The 23,254-nt window shown below is 41.7% G+C and overlaps 1 protein-coding gene and 1 long non-coding RNA gene across 2 annotated transcripts in view; both read left to right on the plus strand.

Moving 5' to 3' along the window:
* Positions 1 to 9,507, plus strand: part of sall3a (spalt-like transcription factor 3a) — a 12,119-nt gene extending 2,612 nt beyond the window's left edge. Inside the window, exons 2-4 of the mRNA XM_082149711.1 lie at positions 3,013 to 6,138; positions 6,297 to 6,631; positions 7,693 to 9,507. Of these exons, the coding sequence (XP_082005837.1) occupies positions 3,013 to 6,138; positions 6,297 to 6,631; positions 7,693 to 8,124 (3,893 nt within the window). The 3' untranslated portion in view covers positions 8,125 to 9,507. The remainder of the gene's footprint in view (positions 1 to 3,012; positions 6,139 to 6,296; positions 6,632 to 7,692) is intronic.
* The window catches only part of LOC309484529, a 349,759-nt gene that overhangs the window by 117,194 nt on the left and 209,311 nt on the right, over positions 1 to 23,254 (plus strand). The window lies entirely within an intron of this gene.

A 23,254-nucleotide genomic window follows, 5' to 3' on the forward strand; every position in this document is an offset into this window, starting at 1 on the left:
ATGTAATGATAAATGAAAGTGTAACACATTGCAGTCTGAGCGTTTGATATTGACTGGTGCTTCAGTTTCTGGCACACACTGTTGATGTATGATCTGACTTCGACTGCATTTGAATAGCAACAGAAGTATTGATTGTTTGTAATCTAACGACTCGATCGGTCACGCTGAGGGTTTAACCGTAGCTCTGAATCTCCAGCTTGACTTCAGTTGTCTGATTCTCATCTCAGCGAGAGGTTTCCAGTAAGACGGTTTGAGGAACTCTGTCCTTTTCTTTATGAGCGCAGTGTTTCTCTCCGCACAAGTCTTTAAATGCTCGTTTTCTTCTCTTTTGTTTGCTTGGCTTTTGAACACACTCTTTTGTGTGTGTGTGTGTGTGTGTGTGTGTGTGTGTGTGTGTGTGTGTGTGTGTGAATGGTGATGCTCTGTGTCCCCGAGGAGCTGCTCTGAGACCGCGTGCTCGTAACCCTCGGCTGGGCGCGCCGGCATGGGTGGCCCAGAGATGTCAAGCTTTACATGCAATGTGTGCAGATGTTCGCTTGACCCGAGAAAAGTGGCTTACATATGTCCTATGGTGTATTAATTATGATAATCTCTCTGTCGTCCTTCATCTCCACACGACTAATGAGCTCTCTCATGCTCTGTCCTGTCGTGTGCATCTAACACGGTTTATGACTTTTTTTAAACAAAATATAACACTTTTTTTTTTCTGCTGAGATTTACAATTCAATATAATTTTTTTTATTTAATATTTATACATCTTATGGACAGTTTCATAATTAATCATGCTTGAGTTCTCTGTGTGTTTTTGAACAATACTTTTCATCCTTCCATGTTTCCAAGGCCGCTGAGTCCATACTTTACAGCATTTATATCAGATGTTTTTTTCTTACCTAAAGTTACTGGTGTAATGTACAGTAATGTTGTCCAGTTTGTTCAGTCGTACTAAATTATATTTTTGACCATTTAATTTAGACAGTAATCATGAAACATTTTTATAGTGTTGGGATTTTATTATTCATTTAGATCTTGTCAATGTAGATAATGTAACTGTCTCACAATTTTTATTTATTTTTCAATGCTCAAATTGTACATGAGGTCCATAGATAATGCATCTATAGATAATGCGTATTGATACGCCAAAATATGCTGGTTTAACCTTTTAATCCGGGCCCAGCTCTCAGCTCGGCCAGTCAGCATCATGGTGTGGGTAAATCTGGTGTCAGAGCACATGCTAATACACAATATTAATATTTGTGCTGCACATCTGCAAGCATTGACAGAAGCTCGGGTGTTCTGGAGGATATAGAGGCATTACTGTGCAGAAGTCTCTGGGTGAGCTCGTTCATGTGTTCCTCTGGCACTGCGAGCGGACACTGAACACTGATCAACACTGAACAACATTAATATTAGAAATTCAAACATTTCATTTGAAGTAATAGTCAGCAAATGCTGTAGGTTTGCACAAGTGCATCGTATACAGTAGTTTATATGTGTGTGTGCTACTGTATATACTTATAATATAAAACTTTCAGCCATTTTGAATTATCACAAAAAAAGGTTTTTATTTATTATCATTTTAAATAAAAAGTAGTCAGTTAGTTGCATTTAACACATTTGTGTATTTAGGCATTTTACTTGTGTGTATGATATATCTATTTAATTTTGAAATGGCAAAGAATGAGAAATGTATTTACTCGATATGTATTTTTAACACTTATCATAACATTCATAATAACATAAATACATTGTAGTGTATAATAAAAGAGATTATAATTTAGCAACTGGTAGAATATAACAGATATAAAATCTAACAGTGTTTTCAGTTTGCATATCAACATTTGCTCATTGTACAGGAAATTCTATATAATTTCAGTATATAATTTATATCAGTCTGTTTTACTCATATAGAAAATTATAGGAAAAATTATACTTTCAGTTTGTCTGAAATAGACAGTATATGAATGTGTCATAGTTAACTATTATTCTCTCTTTTAAATAAAATAAGCATTTCTAATTAATTTTATTCCAGTCACTACCGACATGAGGAAATAAATCGCCTCCTCCTCCTTCTTCCTCACTTCTTCTTCTTCTTCTTCTTCTTCTTCTTAGTATTAGTATTAGGGTTACAGTACATTATCATAATTTCTTTGTTGTCAAAAACATTTGTTGTTATATGTATTCTTTGATTCTATTTTCTTTTTTGGAATATAATTAATTTTATTATTGATTTAAAAAAAAAAATTCATCCATATTGCAGTAGAACATACATTATATTTTATCTGCTAAACATTATCAACCGCCAGTTGGAGAAAAAAAAAAAGAAAAAAAATATGTTTCACTCCGCAAGGTCTAATCACAATTTAGACATGTTTAATTCAGCTTATACAGTTAATTCTTCACAGTTGTCTGCATAACATAATTAACAAAATATCAGACCCAACCCAATCTCTGCAGTCAAGCACTATTACCAGATGATTACCATAAAGCATAGACACATACAAACACACAAAATAATATGCCTCTGGATTAATTTGTACAGATAATATCTCAATATCTCAAAGAAATGTATGATTTAAACAGACATGATCAGATATGATTTAGGGCTGTATGTCAGCTGTACAGAACATGCGGTTTCTTCAACAACCGTAGTTTGTCAGGAGACATGTTGTGCCAGTGTTTGCAAACCCATAGATGACGCATCTGACAGAACCAGTGAAGAGACCGATATTTGAGGTTTCATGTTAGCAGTACGGAATGCGAGTAACAGCTGAACTGAATGAAAACATTGGAAATCAAAGACTTGTGTTGAATCCATTTTTAAATGGAAGTATCCAGCCCTGATTAGACTGATTGCACTAGGATATTTATTAGCTGGCTATACATGGAACAGTGGAATTATCAAAACTGGTGGCTAAGATGAGAGACAAAAATCCAGAAAAAAGGGCAAAATTGATTTGATTTATGCAAATTAATAAAAAAGTTGAATTTATTCTAATTTCCTGTTCCCCTCAGTCTCAGGTGAAGGAGTGGAGGATTCAGACAGTGGAAATGAGAGCCGCAGTGGGAGCGAAGAGACCCATGTGTGTGAAAAGTGTTGCGCTGAGTTCTTTAAGTGGTCGGATTTCTGTGAACATCTGAACACCTGTACCAAGAACCCACTTGTGTTGATTATCAGTGATAATGAGGTGACTTCAGAGCCAGCCCAGGACTACGTGCCTGAGCCATCCCCAGTGCCCAGCAGCGAGCCGGCCGAGAGCGAGGACGATCCCGGGGGAAGCCTCATCCCACACGCCGAAGCTGATGAAGGAGCAGACATGATGCTGGATCCAGGGGCTGTCCTGGAGAAAGAAGACGAGCCCATGGAAGTGGAAATGTCTCCTGAGAAGCCCACAGATTCTGAAGATCCCGTTACACTGGCAGAGCCAGACATAAGCCTACCTCAGCTTGAGGACCACACGCAGTCCTCCGGGGCGGGGTACTCTATTCCCAGCACTAACGTCACGCTGGAAACCCTTCATGGGACCCGTGTGGCGGTGGCCCAGTTCTCTCAGGGTACCCGAGGAGCTCTAGCTGGTGAAGTGTCCACTATGGCCATCCCCATGATCCTGGACCAGCTCATGGCCTTGCAGCAGCAACAGCTCCATCAGCTTCAACTCATAGAGCAGATTCGGAGCCAGGTGGCGCTAATAAACAAACAAGCCCCCACACAGACCACTGTCAAGCATCAAGTAGACCACAGCATGAATGCTGCCTTACAAGTAACCTCATCCTCCAGCATACCCACTATGTCTGGGCAGCTTCATCTACGTGGCTTCATTACACCCCCTGTGCATCAGCTTCCTATCAAGGGACCCTCCACTTTAAACGGACAGGTCTCATTATCTTCAGCTCTGGAGGGAGCCTGTTCCAATGTCCCTCAGACAGGAGGCCAACTGGCGAGTTCTGGGATGAAAAGCAATATCACAATGAGTTCCTTGTATCCAACAGCCAGTAATGTGGTTCCCTCTCAAATGCCACCATGCTCAGTGTCGATTAGCAGCAGTGGCTGCACCAGTAGTAGCACAGGAACTGGGGGTGAAGTCAGTTGTTGTATTTCACTACCAAGGAACACACCTAGTCCTTTAACGCTGACTCATGGGAGATTGCTAACATCCCCCTCCAGCCTTCCCCTTGTACCTCACAGCTCGCCCAACAGTGTTATCTTCCCTAATCCTCTCGCCAGTATTGCAGCAACAACAAATGCTCTTGATCCTCTTTCCGCCCTAATGAAGCACCGCAAAGGAAAGCCCCCAAATGTCTCTATGTTCGACACCAAACCCAGTTCAGAAGATCCCTTCTTCAAACACAAGTGCAGATTTTGTGCTAAGGTGTTTGGAAGTGACAGTGCCCTGCAAATTCACCTTCGTTCCCATACTGGTGAAAGGCCTTTCAAATGCAACATTTGTGGTAATCGCTTCTCTACAAAGGGTAACTTAAAGGTTCATTTTCAGAGACACAAAGAAAAGTATCCTCACATCCAAATGAACCCCTATCCTGTTCCTGAGTATTTGGACAATGTTCCAACTAGCTCAGGTATACCTTATGGGATGTCCTTTCCCCCAGAAAAACCTGTTACCACATGGCTGGACAGCAAACCTGTTTTGTCTACAATCCCAACATCGGTAGCACTGCAACTCCCTCCAACTATGCCCAGTATTCTAGGAAACTATGGGGATTCAACTAGTTTCACCCCTTTAAGTCGGTCACCTCAAAGGCCATCACCGCCATCAAGTGAGTGCACATCTTTGTCTCCGAATCACCTCATTGCTGAGGCCAGTATTGCACAAATTTCCAGTTCACCACAACCTAATGTGGCGAGTGACACACCTCCAGTTCTCAAACCTGAAGCCTTTCATCTACCACCCAACTCCCCCACCAGGCCTGGAGAAACCAGCATATCGATTTCTTCCATACCCCAAGTGATTTCTACAACCACAGTTACAACCACAACCAGAACACAGATCACAGACTCAACGAATACTCTGTCTGCTGTCTCTCATCCCTCCCTACAAATGATGTCCAGTCAGTATAAGCCCAAGTTTCCTTTTGGTGGCCTCCTGGACTCTATGCAAACATCAGAGACCTCAAAACTACAGCAACTGGTGGAAAATATTGATAAAAAGATGACAGACCCCAACCAATGTGTTATCTGTCATCGTGTGCTCAGTTGTCAGAGTGCCCTGAAGATGCACTATCGCATCCATACAGGAGAAAGACCCTTTAAATGTAAGATATGTGGTCGTGCTTTCACAACCAAGGGTAATTTGAAAACACACTTTGGGGTTCACAGATCAAAGCCCCCTCTCCGGGTACAGCACTCTTGCCCCATATGCCAGAAAAAGTTTACTAATGCCGTAGTTTTGCAGCAACACATCCGCATGCATATGGGTGGACAGATTCCCAACACACCCCTGCCTGAGAGTTTTCAGGACATGGACACAGATCTCTCCTTTGATGAAAAGAGCTTAGACACCATGAGCAACTATGATGATGAGCTACTTGACGAGATGGACCAAGTAACGGAAGATGAAATATGTCTCAAAGAAGGGAACGTGGACTCACCAAAACAACTAAATTTATACTCAGATATGTCTCCAAGCACCTCTCCCCCAACCTCTCTAATCTCTAGCATTGTTGCTTTGGAGAATGAAATGAAGCTGAGTGACCCAACAGTTAACGTAACCCATTCCTTCAGCCTAAAGCCTCCAGAAAATGGGAGTGAAATTGATGGGGAAAATGGAGACATGTTTAAGAATGACTCATCTTCCACTATGGGAGACTTGGAGAACCACAGTGTTGGGAGTCCAGCACAGTCTGAATCCTCTGGCTCTATGCAGGCTCTGTCTCCTACCTACAGCCAGTCGGAGAGCCATCGCTTCGAGCCACCGAGAGTCGAGTCCCCTCCTCAGGCGAATAGCGGCAAGGACGAGGCTCTGCATTCTGCTTCAGTGAGTGCAACAGTGAAGTCTGAGCAGTCAGACACCCCTTCTCCTGGAGCAGAAAACACAGGCGCATTAGATCTCACTGCCACACAGCCCAACAGGCCATTTGTCAAAGATGAGAATCACTTCAGTCTGCTGTTCCTGGGAAGAGACAGAGGTAGTTATGTTTTTTTTTTGTTTTTTTAGACAGAGATAGTCATATATATATACAAAATTACAAATGACTGACAATTTAACTACTCTTCTTCATGATGTTACTACTAATGTATACATTAAAATAATTTTCCTGTAATTTATGTTTTTTTTTTTTTTTAGGTTTAAACACTCCCAGTATTATGAGCTCAGAATCAAGCACAGTGAAATATGAGAATGGACACAGTAAACCACCGGCCTTGTGTGAGGGACCCCACTTACCAGTTGGCCCCCAGGTTCCCACCGCAACCCCTCACACAACAATAAGCCCCAACCTGGCTCCAATGCTTGCTCCGCCCCCACCCCGCCGGACCCCCAAACAACACAACTGCCACTCCTGTGGGAAGAACTTCTCGTCCGCCAGCGCTCTTCAGATCCACGAGCGCACTCATACTGGAGAAAAGCCCTTCGGCTGCTCCATCTGTGGCAGAGCCTTCACCACAAAGGGGAATCTGAAGGTATGGTTCAAATATATTTGGCCTATTTGTGTATTTTAGTTTATATTTATGCGAAACTATATAAAATGTGAACGAAAACAGGATAAATTTATGAATGCAGAATTTAACAAATGCATTGGCATATTGGTACATAAATGTTTGGTGTTAGCACCACCTAGAGGTAAAAAAATAAACAAACAAAACAAACAATATTACCTTCATATTTATCCTATTCATGATCTGGTCTCCTTTGTTTCACTGGGTCATGCAGATTACGGTGATACCCATTTTGCCATGGTCGGCCATATTGCCTGTGCGCCTTTTGAAATTGAATTGAAAAGATATTTTCTGAACTCCCCCTACAGTGCTCATCGAATCTTCACCTAAAAAAAATTAATAATCAAAGCAACATTTTGGCATATTTACATGAAAGTTTGCATGTGCCCTGAAAATACCATATTAATTTGATGGTGCTACTGTACCTATTGATTAAAAGTCATAAACAACTGTATTACATTACAAGCAGTTTTAATAAAGGCTTTGAAATCACGTTTCATAAAATCTCCACCGGGATGCTATTTTTATATTTACCTGTAACAGATCTGCCTCTAATGTGCTTGTCCCTGTAATTGCTGCCTGCAGCTTTTACCAGTTACTATCTTCAAATGAGGTTAAGCTTACTAAAGCACATTTTTTACAAGTTAAATGTATTTTATATATATAACTGTGATATTGTAAGTATTCATTACTTCAATGAGCTCATTGTTTCTGCCTTAAATTATTACATTGTTTAAATTAATAAATTTTTAGCTAATTGTGATTTGTATATTTTTGAAATACATAACCTCGATAACAGAAGTTGTAATGTGGACTCATGCATTTTCTGTAAAGCTGCTTTGAAACGATGTGTATTGCAAAAAGCGCTATACAAATAAATGTGAATTGAACTGAATTAAATATATTTGTAATACAGACGTAAATGACAAAAACATACTCATAACCACATCAGAAAAGCATATAAATAAAGAGCATGATGTCTTTTTTTGCGATTCATATAAACTGAAGCAGCGTTCTCACTTCAGGTCCACATGGGAACCCACATGTGGAACAACGCCCCGGCCCGGCGGGGGAGACGCCTCTCCGTGGAGAACCCAATGGCTCTTCTAGGGGGAGATGCCATAAAGTTCAGCGAGATGTTTCAGAAGGATCTCACAGCTCGAGCAATCAACGTAGACCCAGGCTTCTGGAATCAGTATGCTGTAGCCATCACCAATGGACTGGCAATGAAAAACAATGAGATCTCTGTCATTCAGAATGGAGGCATTCCTCCGATTCCCATTAGTCTGAGCGGCGGAGGCATTCCTGCTGTGGGAGGACTGTCCGCAGGAATGGAGAGGTCTCACACCGGGAGCAGTTCTCCCGGGAACACACTCGACAAGACCAACCTGGAAGTGGGAGCTGGACACCCCTTCTCCAGATTCAGGGAAAAGGACAAAGAAATTGGGATTAATTGATGATGTACATTTAGAAAAGGATACTGACAAAAATACTTAATCCAGTTTGAGTTATGTATTATATTGTACAAATGAAGTCTGATATGCTGTTTAGATATTTAGTGTTCTTCAGTCCTACTGTACATTGATTCATACAAAGAAAACATGTGTCTCGTTTGAAAAACGTTTGTCTTGAAAGGTTTGCATGGTACTTACTGGTTTCTGTCAGTATGTTTCTTAATAGTATGACGCTCTGACACACAGTGCAACGCTATCTCATGACCAGTTCGTGCGAGTGAGGAAAAGGTGGCTAATTCCGACGAATTGGTATGATTTGGGGGTCAGGGTTAGGTCATTCGGACGAATTCATACGATTTGTCTAAACCCCAGTGATGGGTTAGGCTTAGGCTTAGGCTTAGGCTTAGGCTTAGGCTTAGGGTTAGGTTTAGGGTTAGGGTTAGGTTTGGGGGGGGGTCAGGGGTCGGTCATTTGTACGAATTCTTACCAATTGGGCAACTCTTAAAATATGTACGATTTAGCAAAAATTTTATGAATTCGTACGAGTGAGGAATTAGCCACCTCGTAAAATTTGTACGAATTGCCGTGAGATCGGGCTGGTGAGTGTCAGCTGACATGGGCAAAAAGAAAAAAAGAGGGATTTTATTTGGTTGCGTTGTGATACATGAACGGATGGAAACATGAAATTGGATATATTAGTCAGCTTTTTCAATCATGGAAACTAGACACTTGTCCAGACGAAAAAGTCGTTTAAAATTTTTACATTAATTTTTCAGCCATGTTCTTATATTAATGTTCTGTGTCTTAATATTTATGGTATAAATTAACAGTAGGTATTAAAATATATTTAATTGCCCTGAGTTTTTATTAATCTATTTTAATTTAATTTAATTTTGAATTCTAAATATATATTGAAATAAAGACATGAAAAAAAAATCTTTGTTCTATCAATGCAATCATACTGAGGTGTTTTGTTGTGGATATCTCCTGCTGTGTAACAGCTATACACCACGAGACGGCACGGCATCTAAAGCTGCTACGCTCACAAGCCTCTTTTTATCCTTTGTAAAGAAATACAACAGAGTTCTACAAAAACAGTTTGTGTTGAAGAACTGCAAATCTACTGAGTACAGACAGAACTGTTATGCACATTTTGTAACACAACACAAAAAATATGTTGATTTGTCATGTTTGTGAATGCACTTTTTGGAGGAACGGTCTTGTTTGTGAGATTGCATTACTGTGGGACTGAGCGATCTATAACAACTTATTTTTTCCTGTTTGCTTTATGGGTTTGTAAATGTGAGTTCTGGATGTAGCACAGGAATATGAGCTTCTGTCCCCGAGCCTCACGACATTCTGTCCAGTCAAGCTCAAATAAACTGAGAACAGATTCTGTCTGTGTGATGCTGTCTCTCTCTCATCGCTCGTCCATCTGAAGATTGTTGTCTACAGGTATTTAAACTGGGGAAACGAATCAGTTTTTAAATAGCTGTAAATATATTATTTAAAAATATTTTTGTAACCTAAATTCGAGCTCTCTCACTTCAACATGCAGTGGATGAAAGAACTGGACTCTCAGACATTCCTGTGTTTCATTGCATTAGACGCCAGATCTCAAACAAGCGAGGCTATTCTCACAAGTAACTGAATTTTTCCGAGTCACTTTCTTATTCATTTTTGTGGACGCATGAAGTCAGGTTTGTGTGTGAGAGAAGAATGTGTTATTGATGCGATATTACAGTGTGTGTCAGTTCAGTCATGACACACACATTTACCGACACTGCTGGCTTTTTAAATAAGACTAGTTGTAATTATCACAGACTAAGCCTAACCTAAAGCTTAAAGCTCTGCATCAACAGAATAAAACTGTTTTTCATGTAGAGATATACAGTTCCTGCTTTAGATCTCACGATGAGCTTAAATAATGGAAATAAACAAATAAACAAATAAAACATAGTGCATTCTTGCCCAATATATGGTAACATTATATTGCAAATGATGTGTTACATGTACTTACTATTGTAATAAAATGCATAAATACAATTAACTAACTCTAAACCAAACCGTAACCGTAACCCTTTAGTAAGTACATGTAGTTATTACAATTATTCAGCAGTTATTTGTGTGATTAAATAATAAAATAAAATAAAGTGTAACTAAAGGTATGTATTGGGTACTTAGGTGTTAAATAACACCAGCTCCAAACTAAATTTAAAACACTGAATACAATCCAGAGGACAAAAAAAAAAGAGATGCATTTTAGCACCAGGGTAAATGAGATTAAAGAAACGCCTCACCGGCCGCATGAACAGATGATATTCATGACCAGACTCAATCAGGCCTGATCATAATGCAACAAATATTATAAAATGAGTTTAAACAATCAACACATCTAGTGGATTGATCAGTGGCACCAAAATCTGCTCAAGGACGAACTGGGCTGTGCTATTAAACTATGAACTAAAAAATATGTATTGTGTCAAGAGTGTTAATCAAATGAATCGTGATTATTCACATCTGTTTCTCCGTCCAATGATCTCTCACAGACTGTCTTTGGGAAAACAGATTCCCGTTCTCTCTGTCTGCAAACACACTGCATTTTTCCCATGTTTTTTCCCTCTTTTTATGAATATTGCATTCCAGACATTCCTGTGCTTATCACTTACAATTATCAAATAAAAAAATTGCAATCTTAATTTTTCAGGGTTGACCAAAAATATAAAGACTTTTGTTTCAGTCTGGGAGTGGAGTAATTTTATGAAATTCAATCATGTAATTTAATATGCTGCAGTTTTAAAAGCCCTTTGTTAACGCACGCTTTTTTAACTCGGATGATTTAATAGCTGGATTCAGATTTAGCAGCGGTGCTGGATGTACTCTCTGTGTGTGTGTGTGTGTGTGTGTGTGTGTGTGTGTGTGTGTGTGTGTGTGTGTGTGTGTGTGTGTGTGTGTTTATGAGTATGATTATTCATCACAAAACACACTGTTGTTCATATTTATCACCAACTGAATTGAAAATATGTTTTGAGAGCCCAAACACAGATATACACGAGCACTTCATTGTCCTTCAGCTCTATAGAGAGTGTGAAGAGAGAAGAGTCCGCTGAATTCTCCCATAATGCACTCAGTAATATGCTGTTGTGAATGTGCTGTGTGACAGATATGGATGAGTGTCTCTCCTGGACATGAGATGAGATTCTCATAGGTTAGATTCTAGTTTTGTCATCTTTCTATTGCCTTTCAGGAATTTCCATCTTTGTTCTGAACAATATTTGCCACCACAGATAAACTCATAATCCTAGATACTTACAATATTAATGACGCATACCTGTCAACCCTCCTGATTTTCCCGGGATTCTCCTGTATTTTACCTTGCTATCCCACTATCATCCCGTTGAAATATTTTCCCGTATTTCTCCCGTATTTTTAATCTTTCTATAAAAAAATTAAATAAAAATTAAAATCCCATGGGCGCAAACCAGTAATCCCGCCCTGCATTAGTAATATTTAATTTCATTGGTTAAGGTTACAATGACGGGTAGGGTTAGGGATCAGTGTTTGGTGTCGGCAATCAGTACTGAGATTCACATGACCAATACAATCTTTAGAATCGGTTAAAGATTCTTACCCTAATATTTACAAATATTATATTTCATATATATATATATTTATTTTTTATTTTTTATAAGCCTATTCCAAAGTTGTTCATTAACAGTAGTGCGTTCCATGAGATTATTGATCATAATCATGTTATAGAAGCAAATGAAAACAATGTGTCTGACATCAGTATCATGTAATCATAAGTTAATGCAATTTATTATAATTAAAAATAGCATTTCAGATCTACTGTATTCAGAATTTCTTCATGAAATCACTGTATACTGAATCAGAATCTTTATTTACATCAAATTACTGCGGAGATGTGAACAAATATGTGAACAAGAATAATACAGGTTTTTAAAAAAAATGTATGTTGAAATAGTTCATTAAATGTGATGTGATGTTGCTGCAGTTATTAGTGTTCCTGCTGGCTGGGACTTGTGACACACATTATGTAATAGCACAAATATAACAGTTTATCAACAGAAAGGGAAGGATGAGTTGCAGAACTGGCCGATGTCTTCAGTGTTCAGGAACTACACGAGTGAAACATCATAGATGTATCGTTCAATTGTCAAGAATTCAAACTTGAGCATTAAGTTTTGCATTGTAATATTCACACATTGTATTTATTCTAATGTAATATATTTTGGAGAAGCTAAAATAGTCCTGTTTATTTGCTGGTATTAAACATGTCTTTCCTGACACTTACAGTCAGAGACTTCACAGCGGTCCATGCTGGGAATGAGACTACTTACATCAGTGAATTACCTGAATCTAAAATATTTGTTGATATATGAAATTAATTCATTAATGTTTTAAAAATGATTTCATCATAAAAAATATAATCTGTGACTGTCATATGATATGATTCCTGATGCTATATGAGGTTATGATTTTCTCAGATGATTCAGAGAGAGAGTATGATATGCTGGATAAGGTTATGATTTTCTCAGATGATTCAGAGAGAGTATGATACGCTGGATAAGGTTATGATTTTCTCAGATGATTCAGAGAGAGAGTATGATATGCTATATGAGGTTATGATTTTCTCAGATGATTCAGAGAGAGAGTATGATATGCTATATGAGGTTATGATTTTCTCAGATGATTCAGAGAGAGAGTATGATATGCTATATGAGGTTATGATTTTCTCAGATGATTCAGAGAGAGAGTATGATATGCTGGATAAGGTTATGATTTTCTCAGATGATTCAGAGAGAGAGTATGATATGCTGGATGAGGTTATGATTTTCTCAGATGATTCAGAGAGAGAGTATGATATGCTATATGAGGTTATGATTTTCTCAGATGATTCAGAGAGAGAGTATGATATGCTGGATGAGGTTATGATTTTCTCAGATGATTCAGAGAGAGTATGATACGCTGGATGAGGTTATGATTTTCTCAGATGATTCAGAGAGAGTATGATACGCTGGATAAGGTTATGATTTTCTCAGATGATTCAGAGAGAGAGTATGATACGCTGGATAAGGTTATAATTTTCTCAGATGATTCAGAGAGAGAGTATGATATGCTATATGAGGTTATGATTTTCTCAGATGATTCAGAGAGAGAGTATGATATGCTATATGAGGTTATGATTTTCTCAGATGATTCAGAGAGAGAGTATGATATGCTATATGAGGTTATGATTTTCTCAGATGATTCAGAGAGAGAGTATGATATGCTATATGAGGTTATGATTTTCTCAGATGATTCAGAGAGAGAGTATGATACGCTGGATAAGGTTATGATTTTCTCAGATGATTCAGAGAGAGAGTATGATATGCTATATGAGGTTATGATTTTCTCAGATGATTCAGAGAGAGAGTATGATACGCTGGATAAGGTTATGATTTTCTCAGATGATTCAGAGAGAGTATGATACGCTGGATAAGGTTATGATTTTCTCAGATGATTCAGAGAGAGTATGATACGCTGGATAAGGTTATGATTTTCTCAGATGATTCAGAGAGAGAGTATGATATGCTATATGAGGTTATGATTTTCTCAGCTCATGCTGTTTGCCAGCTGTGTGCTCCATCTACAGGCCGAGCGACGGAAAAACAATCACTGCAAGTTTTCACAGTTATTCATTCATACAGTTATTGATACATTTACAGCTGTTTGTTTATTTGTTTGTTTGGTTATATTACTATTCAATGTTTCAAATCAGACCCACGTGACAGACAGTTAGTTCATGCTAATTGGTGTCATTTCTGAATTATGAATCAGTCATCCACTTTAATTTATTTTAACTCTCACATATTAAGTTAATTATGAATTATAGTGTCTGGAGAACTGAAGAATAATCCTCATTAGCAGAACACATTTTGAAGTAATGGCATGCTCTGAAAATGCATTTTCTATGTTTTACAAGTTACTATAATTATTTGCAATAGCAATAACAATGTCGTTGCAAGAAGCTCCACAAAAAAAATTAAACATTAATAATGTGTAGTGTTCATACAGCCCATGAAAATGGTAATACCTTACATTGTGAATGTGTGTTTACTGTTTCGTTTATAAAATATTGGATATTAATCTTTGAAGATAATTTATAGCAATGCGGTCTATTACCATACATCTTTGAAATGTGCATTTTTTCATATTGATAAATATTGTTCATGTTGTGTAAATCATAAGTACAAACGGGATAAAATCTGTCCTGCACACCAACCCTTCATCACATCTGAGCCTCATACAGGAACTTCATTTTTGTAAGGAAACAATTGTTTTCACGGTCATCCAGTTTCTGTCTAGATCCTGTGGGTTGGTTCTGGTCTTTAATGTGAGCCCACGGCTTCTGGTCTGGTCGGTCAGTCTTATGTGTTTCTGGCTTTGCCTCAGGAGGTTGTTGGTCCAGTTTAACATCATCATCTACACAGTCCCTGGCCTCCTGTGTGTCAGTGCTTAGGGTAATTATCCTGTTGGAAGGTAATCCTTCGGCCCATTCTGAGGTCCTGCATGTTCTGGACCAGGTTTTCATGAAGTATATTCTTTTGTATTTGGTTGTATTCAGGTTTACTCTTACCCTGACCAGTCCCCCTGTCACAAACACACACCCCAGAGCATGATCCTACCTCCACTATAATATTAAAACATGATGCTTGGTATTGAGGTTCATCAGACACAACACAAGGACCTGTATATTAAAAGCCTGGCTCTGCCCTCCAACGTACTTCCGCTCAATTTTCATTTTCCTTTAGTACGTCGTCTGGGTTTGTGGTATATTGGCAGGTTGTCCAATCAGCAAACTGAGGGAGTGGCTGAGAACGATGACGTTGATGTCGTGCGCTAGTCTGAGTTGTAGACATACGTCATGACCAAACGTTAGCGATTGGTTATGGCAGATCCAGAGTGACTCTGGGCAGATCCAATAGTTCTAAATCTTCAACACAGTACCCGCCTTCAAGGAAGTTAACGCTTGTCAATGGAGAGTGGCCAGACTCTCTGTACAAATGAAATGTACGAGAGTCTGGTAGGATCAGGCTAGCGCTTTGATGGACTTCCAAAAAAAATATATACCCATTGACTACCATTATAAAGCTTGGAAGAGCCAGGACATTTTTTTATATAACTCCGATTGTATTCGTCTGAAAGAAGAATGTCATATACACTTCAGGTTGAGTAAATCATGGGCTAATTTTCATATTTTGGTGAACTATCCCTTTAATGGTTTATGTGTGTAGTGTTTAACATTTTTCCTCATCGAGCGGTTGAAGGCAAGCCTGCCTGTGCAAGGTTTTTTGGGCAGCTTTGCCGAATATGTGGAGTGGGTGCTGGTTAAGAGTGACTCGCCCTTCACCGTCTGTCTCCTGGATGAGGACAACACTAGCCCCACTCCTGACCCAAAGCCCAGCCAGCCTTCTGCCACTCCCATCACTGAGGAGCATTCAATTAGCTGTGTCTCCACTGATTTATTACTTGAGCTGGATAACGAAATGTTTCAAGGTCTTCAGTCTCTGCTGGTCCCAATTAGTTCCAAGTCATCTTCCTTGCCACTCATTCAACCCAGTTCCAAGTCGTCTTTGACTCTGCTGGTTTAGCCCAGCTATGAGATTTTGTCACCACTGGTTCTGCCCAGCCCCAAGTCTTCTTCGTCACCACTGGTTCCGTCCAGCACCAAGTCTTCTTCGTTGTCCAGAATCAAGTCTCTTTCATCTGTATTGGCTTTGCCCAGCTCCAAGTCTCCTTCATTGCGGATGGTTTTGTCCAGCAGCAGCTGCTTGGATCCACTTTGGGCTTCCTGGTCATCAGCTCCGCCTTGGTCTGTAGATCCCTCAGCTCCACCTCGAGCCTCCGAGCTCCGGACTCCACCTCGGCCCTCTGACCAATTGGGTCCACCTTGGTTCAACGCTCCCTTGGCTCCACCATGATCTGTCATCCCTCAGGCTTCGCCGGGCTCCCTTGTCCCTCTGGATCTGCCTTGGACTTCCAGCTAGTGCCTGTTCTCCTCTGGCCAACAAACGAACAGTGTATGATTATGATTCAGGCAGCATTACAGGTCAGAAGTCAGATTAGGATTGGAACATTCAGAATATTTAATCCAGTTCCATCTAGTTGAAGATCATTTGTCGATGAGGCCTTCACAGGGGAGAGTCTAGTTGATATAATCTCTGCTGACACTTCAGTGATGCGTTTTGGACTTGTCCTGGTGCAGGTCCACCATCTGATCTGGATACGGCCCGGATCCGGCTGACTACATCATGCGTTGTGGTCGTGTTTAGGCGCAGGTTCTTCATCTGATCTAGATACGGCCCGGATCCGGCTGACTACATCATGCGTTGTGGTCGTGTTTAGGCGCAGGTTCTTCATCTGATCTAAATACGGCCCGGATCCGGCTGACTACATCATGCGTCTGACTATGGTAAACCTCGGGATAAACAGAGAGACTAAATATCTTATGATCTAACAAGTACATTGTGTGTAATAGGAATTGTTCCCATCTGTAAACATACAAAAACATCCAGCTGAAGTTCCACTAAAAGCCTCAAACAAAACTCTTGAATGCCTTTTGTTTATTTCAACATATTATTTTTTTTTTTTTACCCTGGAAAACCATTAAGGACCACAACACTAGATTTCTGAAAATCAAGCTAGCAGACTGTGTCAATGGACAATGGTAAAAACCAATCAGCCTTCTTGAGACTGAAAAAACAGAGTTTGCACAACCTAAAATAACACTCACCTGGAAATTCATTTAAACTGGCTTTTTAGAGATAACCCTTTGGTAATTTTCATATCCATTAAGTTGTTTAGTGTTGTCTTTGGATAGGAACTTGGACCTGGTTTACTTTTATTTAATTTTCTGCACCGTCTACAGTTTCCCGACTGAACTATATGTTTGTTATCTTTGCATGGTGAACTTTTAATATGTTGTAAACCTGACATGCACAGATATCAATCCAAACCAAACTCAAGAACAGGGACAATCATCATGATTTTAGATTAAAAATAAAATCTTATTATTACAAAACAAGTAATTAAAACAATAGCAGCAACATAATCATTTACATTACAATCCATGAGTGCATTGACGCGTGAAGTTGACACAATGAAGAATTTAAACCAGAAGATGATAATTGTAACGATCACCAGCTGGAGTGCCCTTGAGAGCCACCAGAGGGCACTCCACATAAGACTCTCCTATTCACTCACAAACTACAATTCCCATAACTCACTGCCTGGACTCATCATCACTTATCACTGATCACATTCACCTGTACCTCATTCACTGATTGTATTCACCTGTCTCATCCTGTTAGTCTGTCTATTTATACCATGTTCATTCATTCACTCACTGCGAAGTCTTGTTGTACTGTTAGTCTGCATTTCCGAGCATTTTCCCTGGTTTCTTGTCTGGTTTTTGAATATCTCGCCCTGGTCCCTGGATTACTCTCTTGCCTCTGGTCCCTGCCTGTTTTGTTAGTTTGTTTCTTTATTTGTTTGTTTGGACTGCCTACCTGTGTTTTGACCTTTTGCCTGTACTTTGGATTACGCCTTTGGATTACCCCTTCAATAAAAGCTGCACTTGGATCTTAACCTTCGTGTCTCGGAGCAGTTCATGACAGAAGACTTCGCCACACCTAGATCCAGCAGCCATGCCTACCTGGAGTCCTGATGTCCAGATCATCCGTCTTCGCCAAGAGAATCGCGCCACCGAGGATTATGTCGCAGAATTCCTCGAGCTGGCACATCTTGCACAAATGAGCACCCAGTGCTTGATGATCTTCTTCCGCGGGGGATTATTGGAACCACTCCGGTCTCTGATGCCCGAACCTGATCCGCACGGGTCTTTGGAAAGGTACGTTGACCTGGCCCTGTTGTGGAGCGGTTCCTTGTTTACTGTGGGCGAGGAGGAGAAGAGGCTCCCTGAACCTGCTGTGTCCCCTCAGACCGCGCTCCACGTCTTGCCAGCAATCAAGCCAGCCACCAGATCGGTCTATGGCCGAACAGGACCGATCTCCAGCGTGGCCGATCCTCCGTTAATGTCTGCACGTGCTGCCAGGAAGACCGTCACGTCTGCCGAGCCAGAGCCTGCACTTCACGACAATCCAGCCGAGCCCGCACTTCACGCAAGATCTGCCGAAGCCAAGGCAGTATGCGTCATGCCCGCCGCCCCTGAGACTGAGAGCGTCATGCCCGCCGCGCCTGTGACAGCAGGCGACATGCCCGCCAAGCTAGAGCCTTCACCGCTGGTCTCGTCCAGCACAGAGCCCTCTTCACCACTGGTCCCGTCCAGCACAGAGCCTTCTTCACTGCTGGTCCCGTCCAGCACAGAGCCCTCTTCATCGCTGGTTCCGTCCAGCTCAGAGCCCTCTTCGCCGCTGGTCCTGCCCAGCTCAGAGCCCTCTTCGCCGCTGGTTCCGTCCAGTTCAGAGCCTTCATCGCTGGTCCTGTCCAGTTCAAAGCCCTCTTCATCGCTGGTCCTAACCAGTTCAGAGTCCTCTTCGCCGCTGGTCCTACCCAGCTCAAAGCCCTCGCTGCTGGTCCCGTCAAGCTCAGAGCGTGCTGATCCTGAGCCAGAGACTGTTCACGTCACTTATGCCGAGCCAGAGACTGTTCTCGTCACTTCTGCCGAGCCAGAGCTTCACGTCAGTCCTGCCGAGCCAGAGCTTCACGTCAGTCCTGCCGAGCCAGAGCTTCACGTCAGTCCTGCCGAGCCAGAGCCAGAGCTTCACGTCAGTCCTGCCGAGCCAGAGCCAGAGCTTCACGTCAGTCCTGCCGAGCCAGAGCCAGAGCTTCACGTCAGTCCTGCCGAGCCAGAGCCAGAGCTTCACGTCAGTCCTGCCGAGTCAGAGCTTCACGTCACGTCCGCCCATCCAGAGTCTCGTCCAGCCGAGACTGAATCTGTTCCTGAGCCTGAATCTGATCCTGAGCCTGAGCCTGAGCCTGAATCTGATCCTGAGCCTGAATCGGTTCCTCTTCCTCTTCCTACGCCTGTGTTTTCGGACAAGATGGCCGACTCCACGCCTGTGTCTTCGGACAAGATGGCCGACTCCACGCCTGTGTCTTCGGACAAGATGGCCGACTCCACGCCTGTGTCTTCGGACAAGATGGCCGACTCCACGCCTGTGTCTTCGGACAAGATGGCCGAAACCACGCCTGTGTCTTCGGACAAGATGGCCGACTCCACGCCTGTGTCTTCAGACAAGATGGCCGACTCCACCCCTGTGTCTTCGGACAAGATGGCCACCGCCGAGCCAGTGTCTCAGGACAAGATGGTCTCCGCCGAACCAGTGTCTCGGGACAAGATGGTCTCCGCCGAGCCAGTGTCCTCAGCAGAGTTACCCTCAGCAGAGATGGCTGCCGACATGCCTTTCCCTGAGCCGGTGTCTGTTCCAGATCCAGAGCCGGAGCCAGTGTCTGTGTCTGTTCCAGTTCCTGAGCCGGAGCCAGTGTCTGTGTCTGTGTCTGTTCCTGTTCCTGAGCCAGTGGTGCCAGTTCCAGTGCCAGTTCCGGTGGTACCAGTTCCAGTGCCAGTTCCGGTGGTGCCAGTTCCAGTTCCTGAGCCGTTGGTGCCAGTTCCAGTGCCAGTTCCGGTGGTTCCAGTGCCAGTTCCGGTGGTGCCAGTTCCAGTTCCCGAGCCGTTGGTGTCTGTTCCAGTTCCTCCGCCGTGGCCGCCCGAGGGGTCTTCACCGCCGTGGCCGCCCGAGGGGTCTTCACCGCCGTGGCCGCCCGAGGGGTCTTCACCGCCGTGGCCGCCCGAGGGGTCTTCACCGCCGTGGCCGCCCGAGGGGTCTTCACCGCCGTGGCCGCCCGAGGGAAAGTCTCCGCCCAGGCCGCCTGAAGGTTCGTCTCCCCCCTGGTCGCCTGCACAGCCTGCTCCGCCCTGGTCGCCTGCCCAGCCTGCGCCGCCCTGGTCGCCTGCACACCCTGCTCCACCCTGGTCACCTGCACACCCTGCTCCACCCTGGTCACCTGCACAGCCTGATCCGCCCTGGCCTCCCATCCTGCTGCAGTATCCAGGTCCTCTGCCGCTCCACGGGCCTGGCCCTCCATCCCGCCCCCGGGTCCGCCTCCGCTCCACCTCCCTCCTGGACAGTTTAGGAGCGTCTGGAATCCGCTCCTTAAAGGGGGGGCTATGTAACGATCACCAGCTGGAGTGCCCTTGAGAGCCACCAGAGGGCACTCCACATAAGACTCTCCTATTCACTCACAAACTACAATTCCCATAACTCACTGCCTGGACTCATCATCACTTATCACTGATCACATTCACCTGTACCTCATTCACTGATTGTATTCACCTGTCTCATCCTGTTAGTCTGTCTATTTATACCATGTTCATTCATTCACTCACTGCGAAGTCTTGTTGTACTGTTAGTCTGCATTTCCGAGCATTTTCCCTGGTTTCTTGTCTGGTTTTTGAATATCTCGCCCTGGTCCCTGGATTACTCTCTTGCCTCTGGTCCCTGCCTGTTTTGTTAGTTTGTTTCTTTATTTGTTTGTTTGGACTGCCTACCTGTGTTTTGACCTTTTGCCTGTACTTTGGATTACGCCTTTGGATTACCCCTTCAATAAAAGCTGCACTTGGATCTTAACCTTCGTGTCTCGGAGCAGTTCATGACAATAATAGTGCAAAAAAGCCCAAAATTGAGCAGTAGTCTCCTAGAATTAAAATGAACAAATGCTAACATGTGCAACACAAACACCTCTGTTTAAATCTCAGAGAATGTATTTAGTGTTTCATGGCCATTTAAAGCAATCGCCTCTGCCATCAAAAGAAAATATGCTTACTAAAGAAATTAGTAGTTCGATGAAGGAATGAGTCTCCTATAGTTGTGTGTAGATGATGGATGAGCCCCGAGTTGTTATATTTTAAATCTATCATAGGTGGAATAAACTTTAGCTAAGGGGGAAAAAAGCGTTTCCCCCAGTTCACAGTTAAGAACCACCAGCGTAGCTTTGCACATCTGAGACAGAACGTGGTCTATGGTGTCGAAAGCAGCACTGAGATCAAATGGCGCTAGAAGAGTGATGCATTCGTGGTCAAATGACAACAGCAGGTCATCTGTAATTCTAATAATTGCCTCTTCTCCATGGTGGAGTAAGAACTGTGAAATTCTTTACAAATATTTTTCCCAGAAAAAAAATTTATTGGAAAAACTACTTCAATTTTTTTAGATAAATGGCATATTTGAGATGCTTTTTCCCTAAATGATTTGATAAATTCTAGTGTGAAAGTTTTTCTAGGATGTGTCCAAAAAAATAAATAATATTAATAATATTGAGAAGACATTTTACAATTATAGAAAACATCTATTTTAATATCTTAGTGGTTATAGGATCTAGAGTGGCACACATATTGCTGATTTCAATGCTCTAATAAGTTTGGTTAGCTATTCAGAACAAATAATTCTGAATTTCTCGGTCCAGGGGCCCGTTCTTCGTACGTCGCTAACTCAGTTAGCTGGATTTGATTGTTGACGATTTGGCATGATCTTGGATTGTTTGGTTCTTCGACGCTCATCCTGGACTTGCTGTCATAGCAACAGGTGCGCAAACTTGAACCTGCTCGGGAGCAGGCTTATTTCATGTAAACAGGATTAGATCCCGGCTTCATAAGCGGAGCTGATACGGGAAGTCCAGCGCAGCGCGATAGTGCACTTTCTGAGATTGAAATTTTTTTCTCGTGACTCGTGAGATTGTCGTTTACATTATTAATTTGTTGGAAACGCACATTATTTTCGACTTGTCGGAGTCGGGCTTTAACTACAGCACAAACTGTTTGCATTGCCCTAAGATTATTTGCGAGTGGCTCTTTCCTTTACACTATTGGAGATGCAGAGAACTTGATGGAAAGTGCTGTCTGTCTTGTCATTCGGAGTTTACCTGGCGCTTTTAGGTTTAAAAAACAGTTTTAGGTATTTAAGACCCAATGTTGTAAAGCAGTTTTTTTAAAGCAGTTTTTTTTTTTTTTTTTTTTTTGGCTATCATTTTTTATGAAGATCATGCAATCATGACCATGCCGATTACAGTATGTCACTCAGGCTTCACTAACGTCATTGGTACCATAGACTATAGGCTTCCATAGACTGCCATCAAGGCCTCAATGAAGGGGATTATGTGAACAGAAAGGGGGTTCACAATGTAAATGTGCAGCCCAGTTACTATTGGGAGTCTTAATATTCCAGATTAATAATATTATATCAAATAAAAAAAGTCAGTTGACTAAAATCTTCCATATCACAAATGTGAAAGCAAAATGGCCAGGATCTGTGCATGACTTAAGAATTTTCAGAGATTCACATTTATGCACATTATTTGAAAGTGGTAAGAAAAGTTCCACAATTAAATATCAGGCTCACTGTATTACATACACTTATGCTGATCCTAACAGAACTGCATTTCTTCATAGGTGATTATGACATGTTCCTGCAGACAGGTGTTTATGACCCCATTCCCTGACCCAAACCAGTTACAATGCAGTAGCCAGGACAAGGGCACACAATGAAATGAACTTTGGCTAACTAAAGGGAAGATTTCAGTGTCTGATAAGTCTGAGGTTTGCACACCTGACAGGGCCTGTGACATTGCTGCATGTGCCATATTACACAACATTGCCCAAAAAAAAAAAAAAAAAAAAACTTTTCATTATAATATAATGAAAAGTTTAATAAAAGACCAATATACTTAGTTCCTTGAGTTTTATTTCAATTGTTCTTTGTAAAGAAAAGCCAGTGTTCAAGTGCCTGCAACAAGAGATATTAGACACATGCCTCATGCAACAAATAAAAAGGAAAAGTTGTCTATCCACTGCCCACCTGTAGGCCTATGTCTCCTCTGTCTGTGCAGACTCTTCTGTAGGCCTTTCTGTAGATGTGGAATCCTGACACTTATATTGCTGCCATAAAGCATACAAGTATAAATTAAGTAAAGTTATTTATGCACTTGCAGGTAGGCTAGTTCCTCCATATGACAGTTATCTGAGAGGGTTTATTCACTGTCCAGTGAAATGGAAACAAATGGACATTACAAAGTCTTATACTTTCTTTCCTTTGGAAAGTTATAAAAAAAATGT

The sequence above is a fragment of the Leuciscus leuciscus genome (assembly GCF_965113295.1).
Source record: "Leuciscus leuciscus genome assembly, chromosome: 20".
NCBI lineage: Eukaryota > Metazoa > Chordata > Actinopteri > Cypriniformes > Leuciscidae > Leuciscus > Leuciscus leuciscus.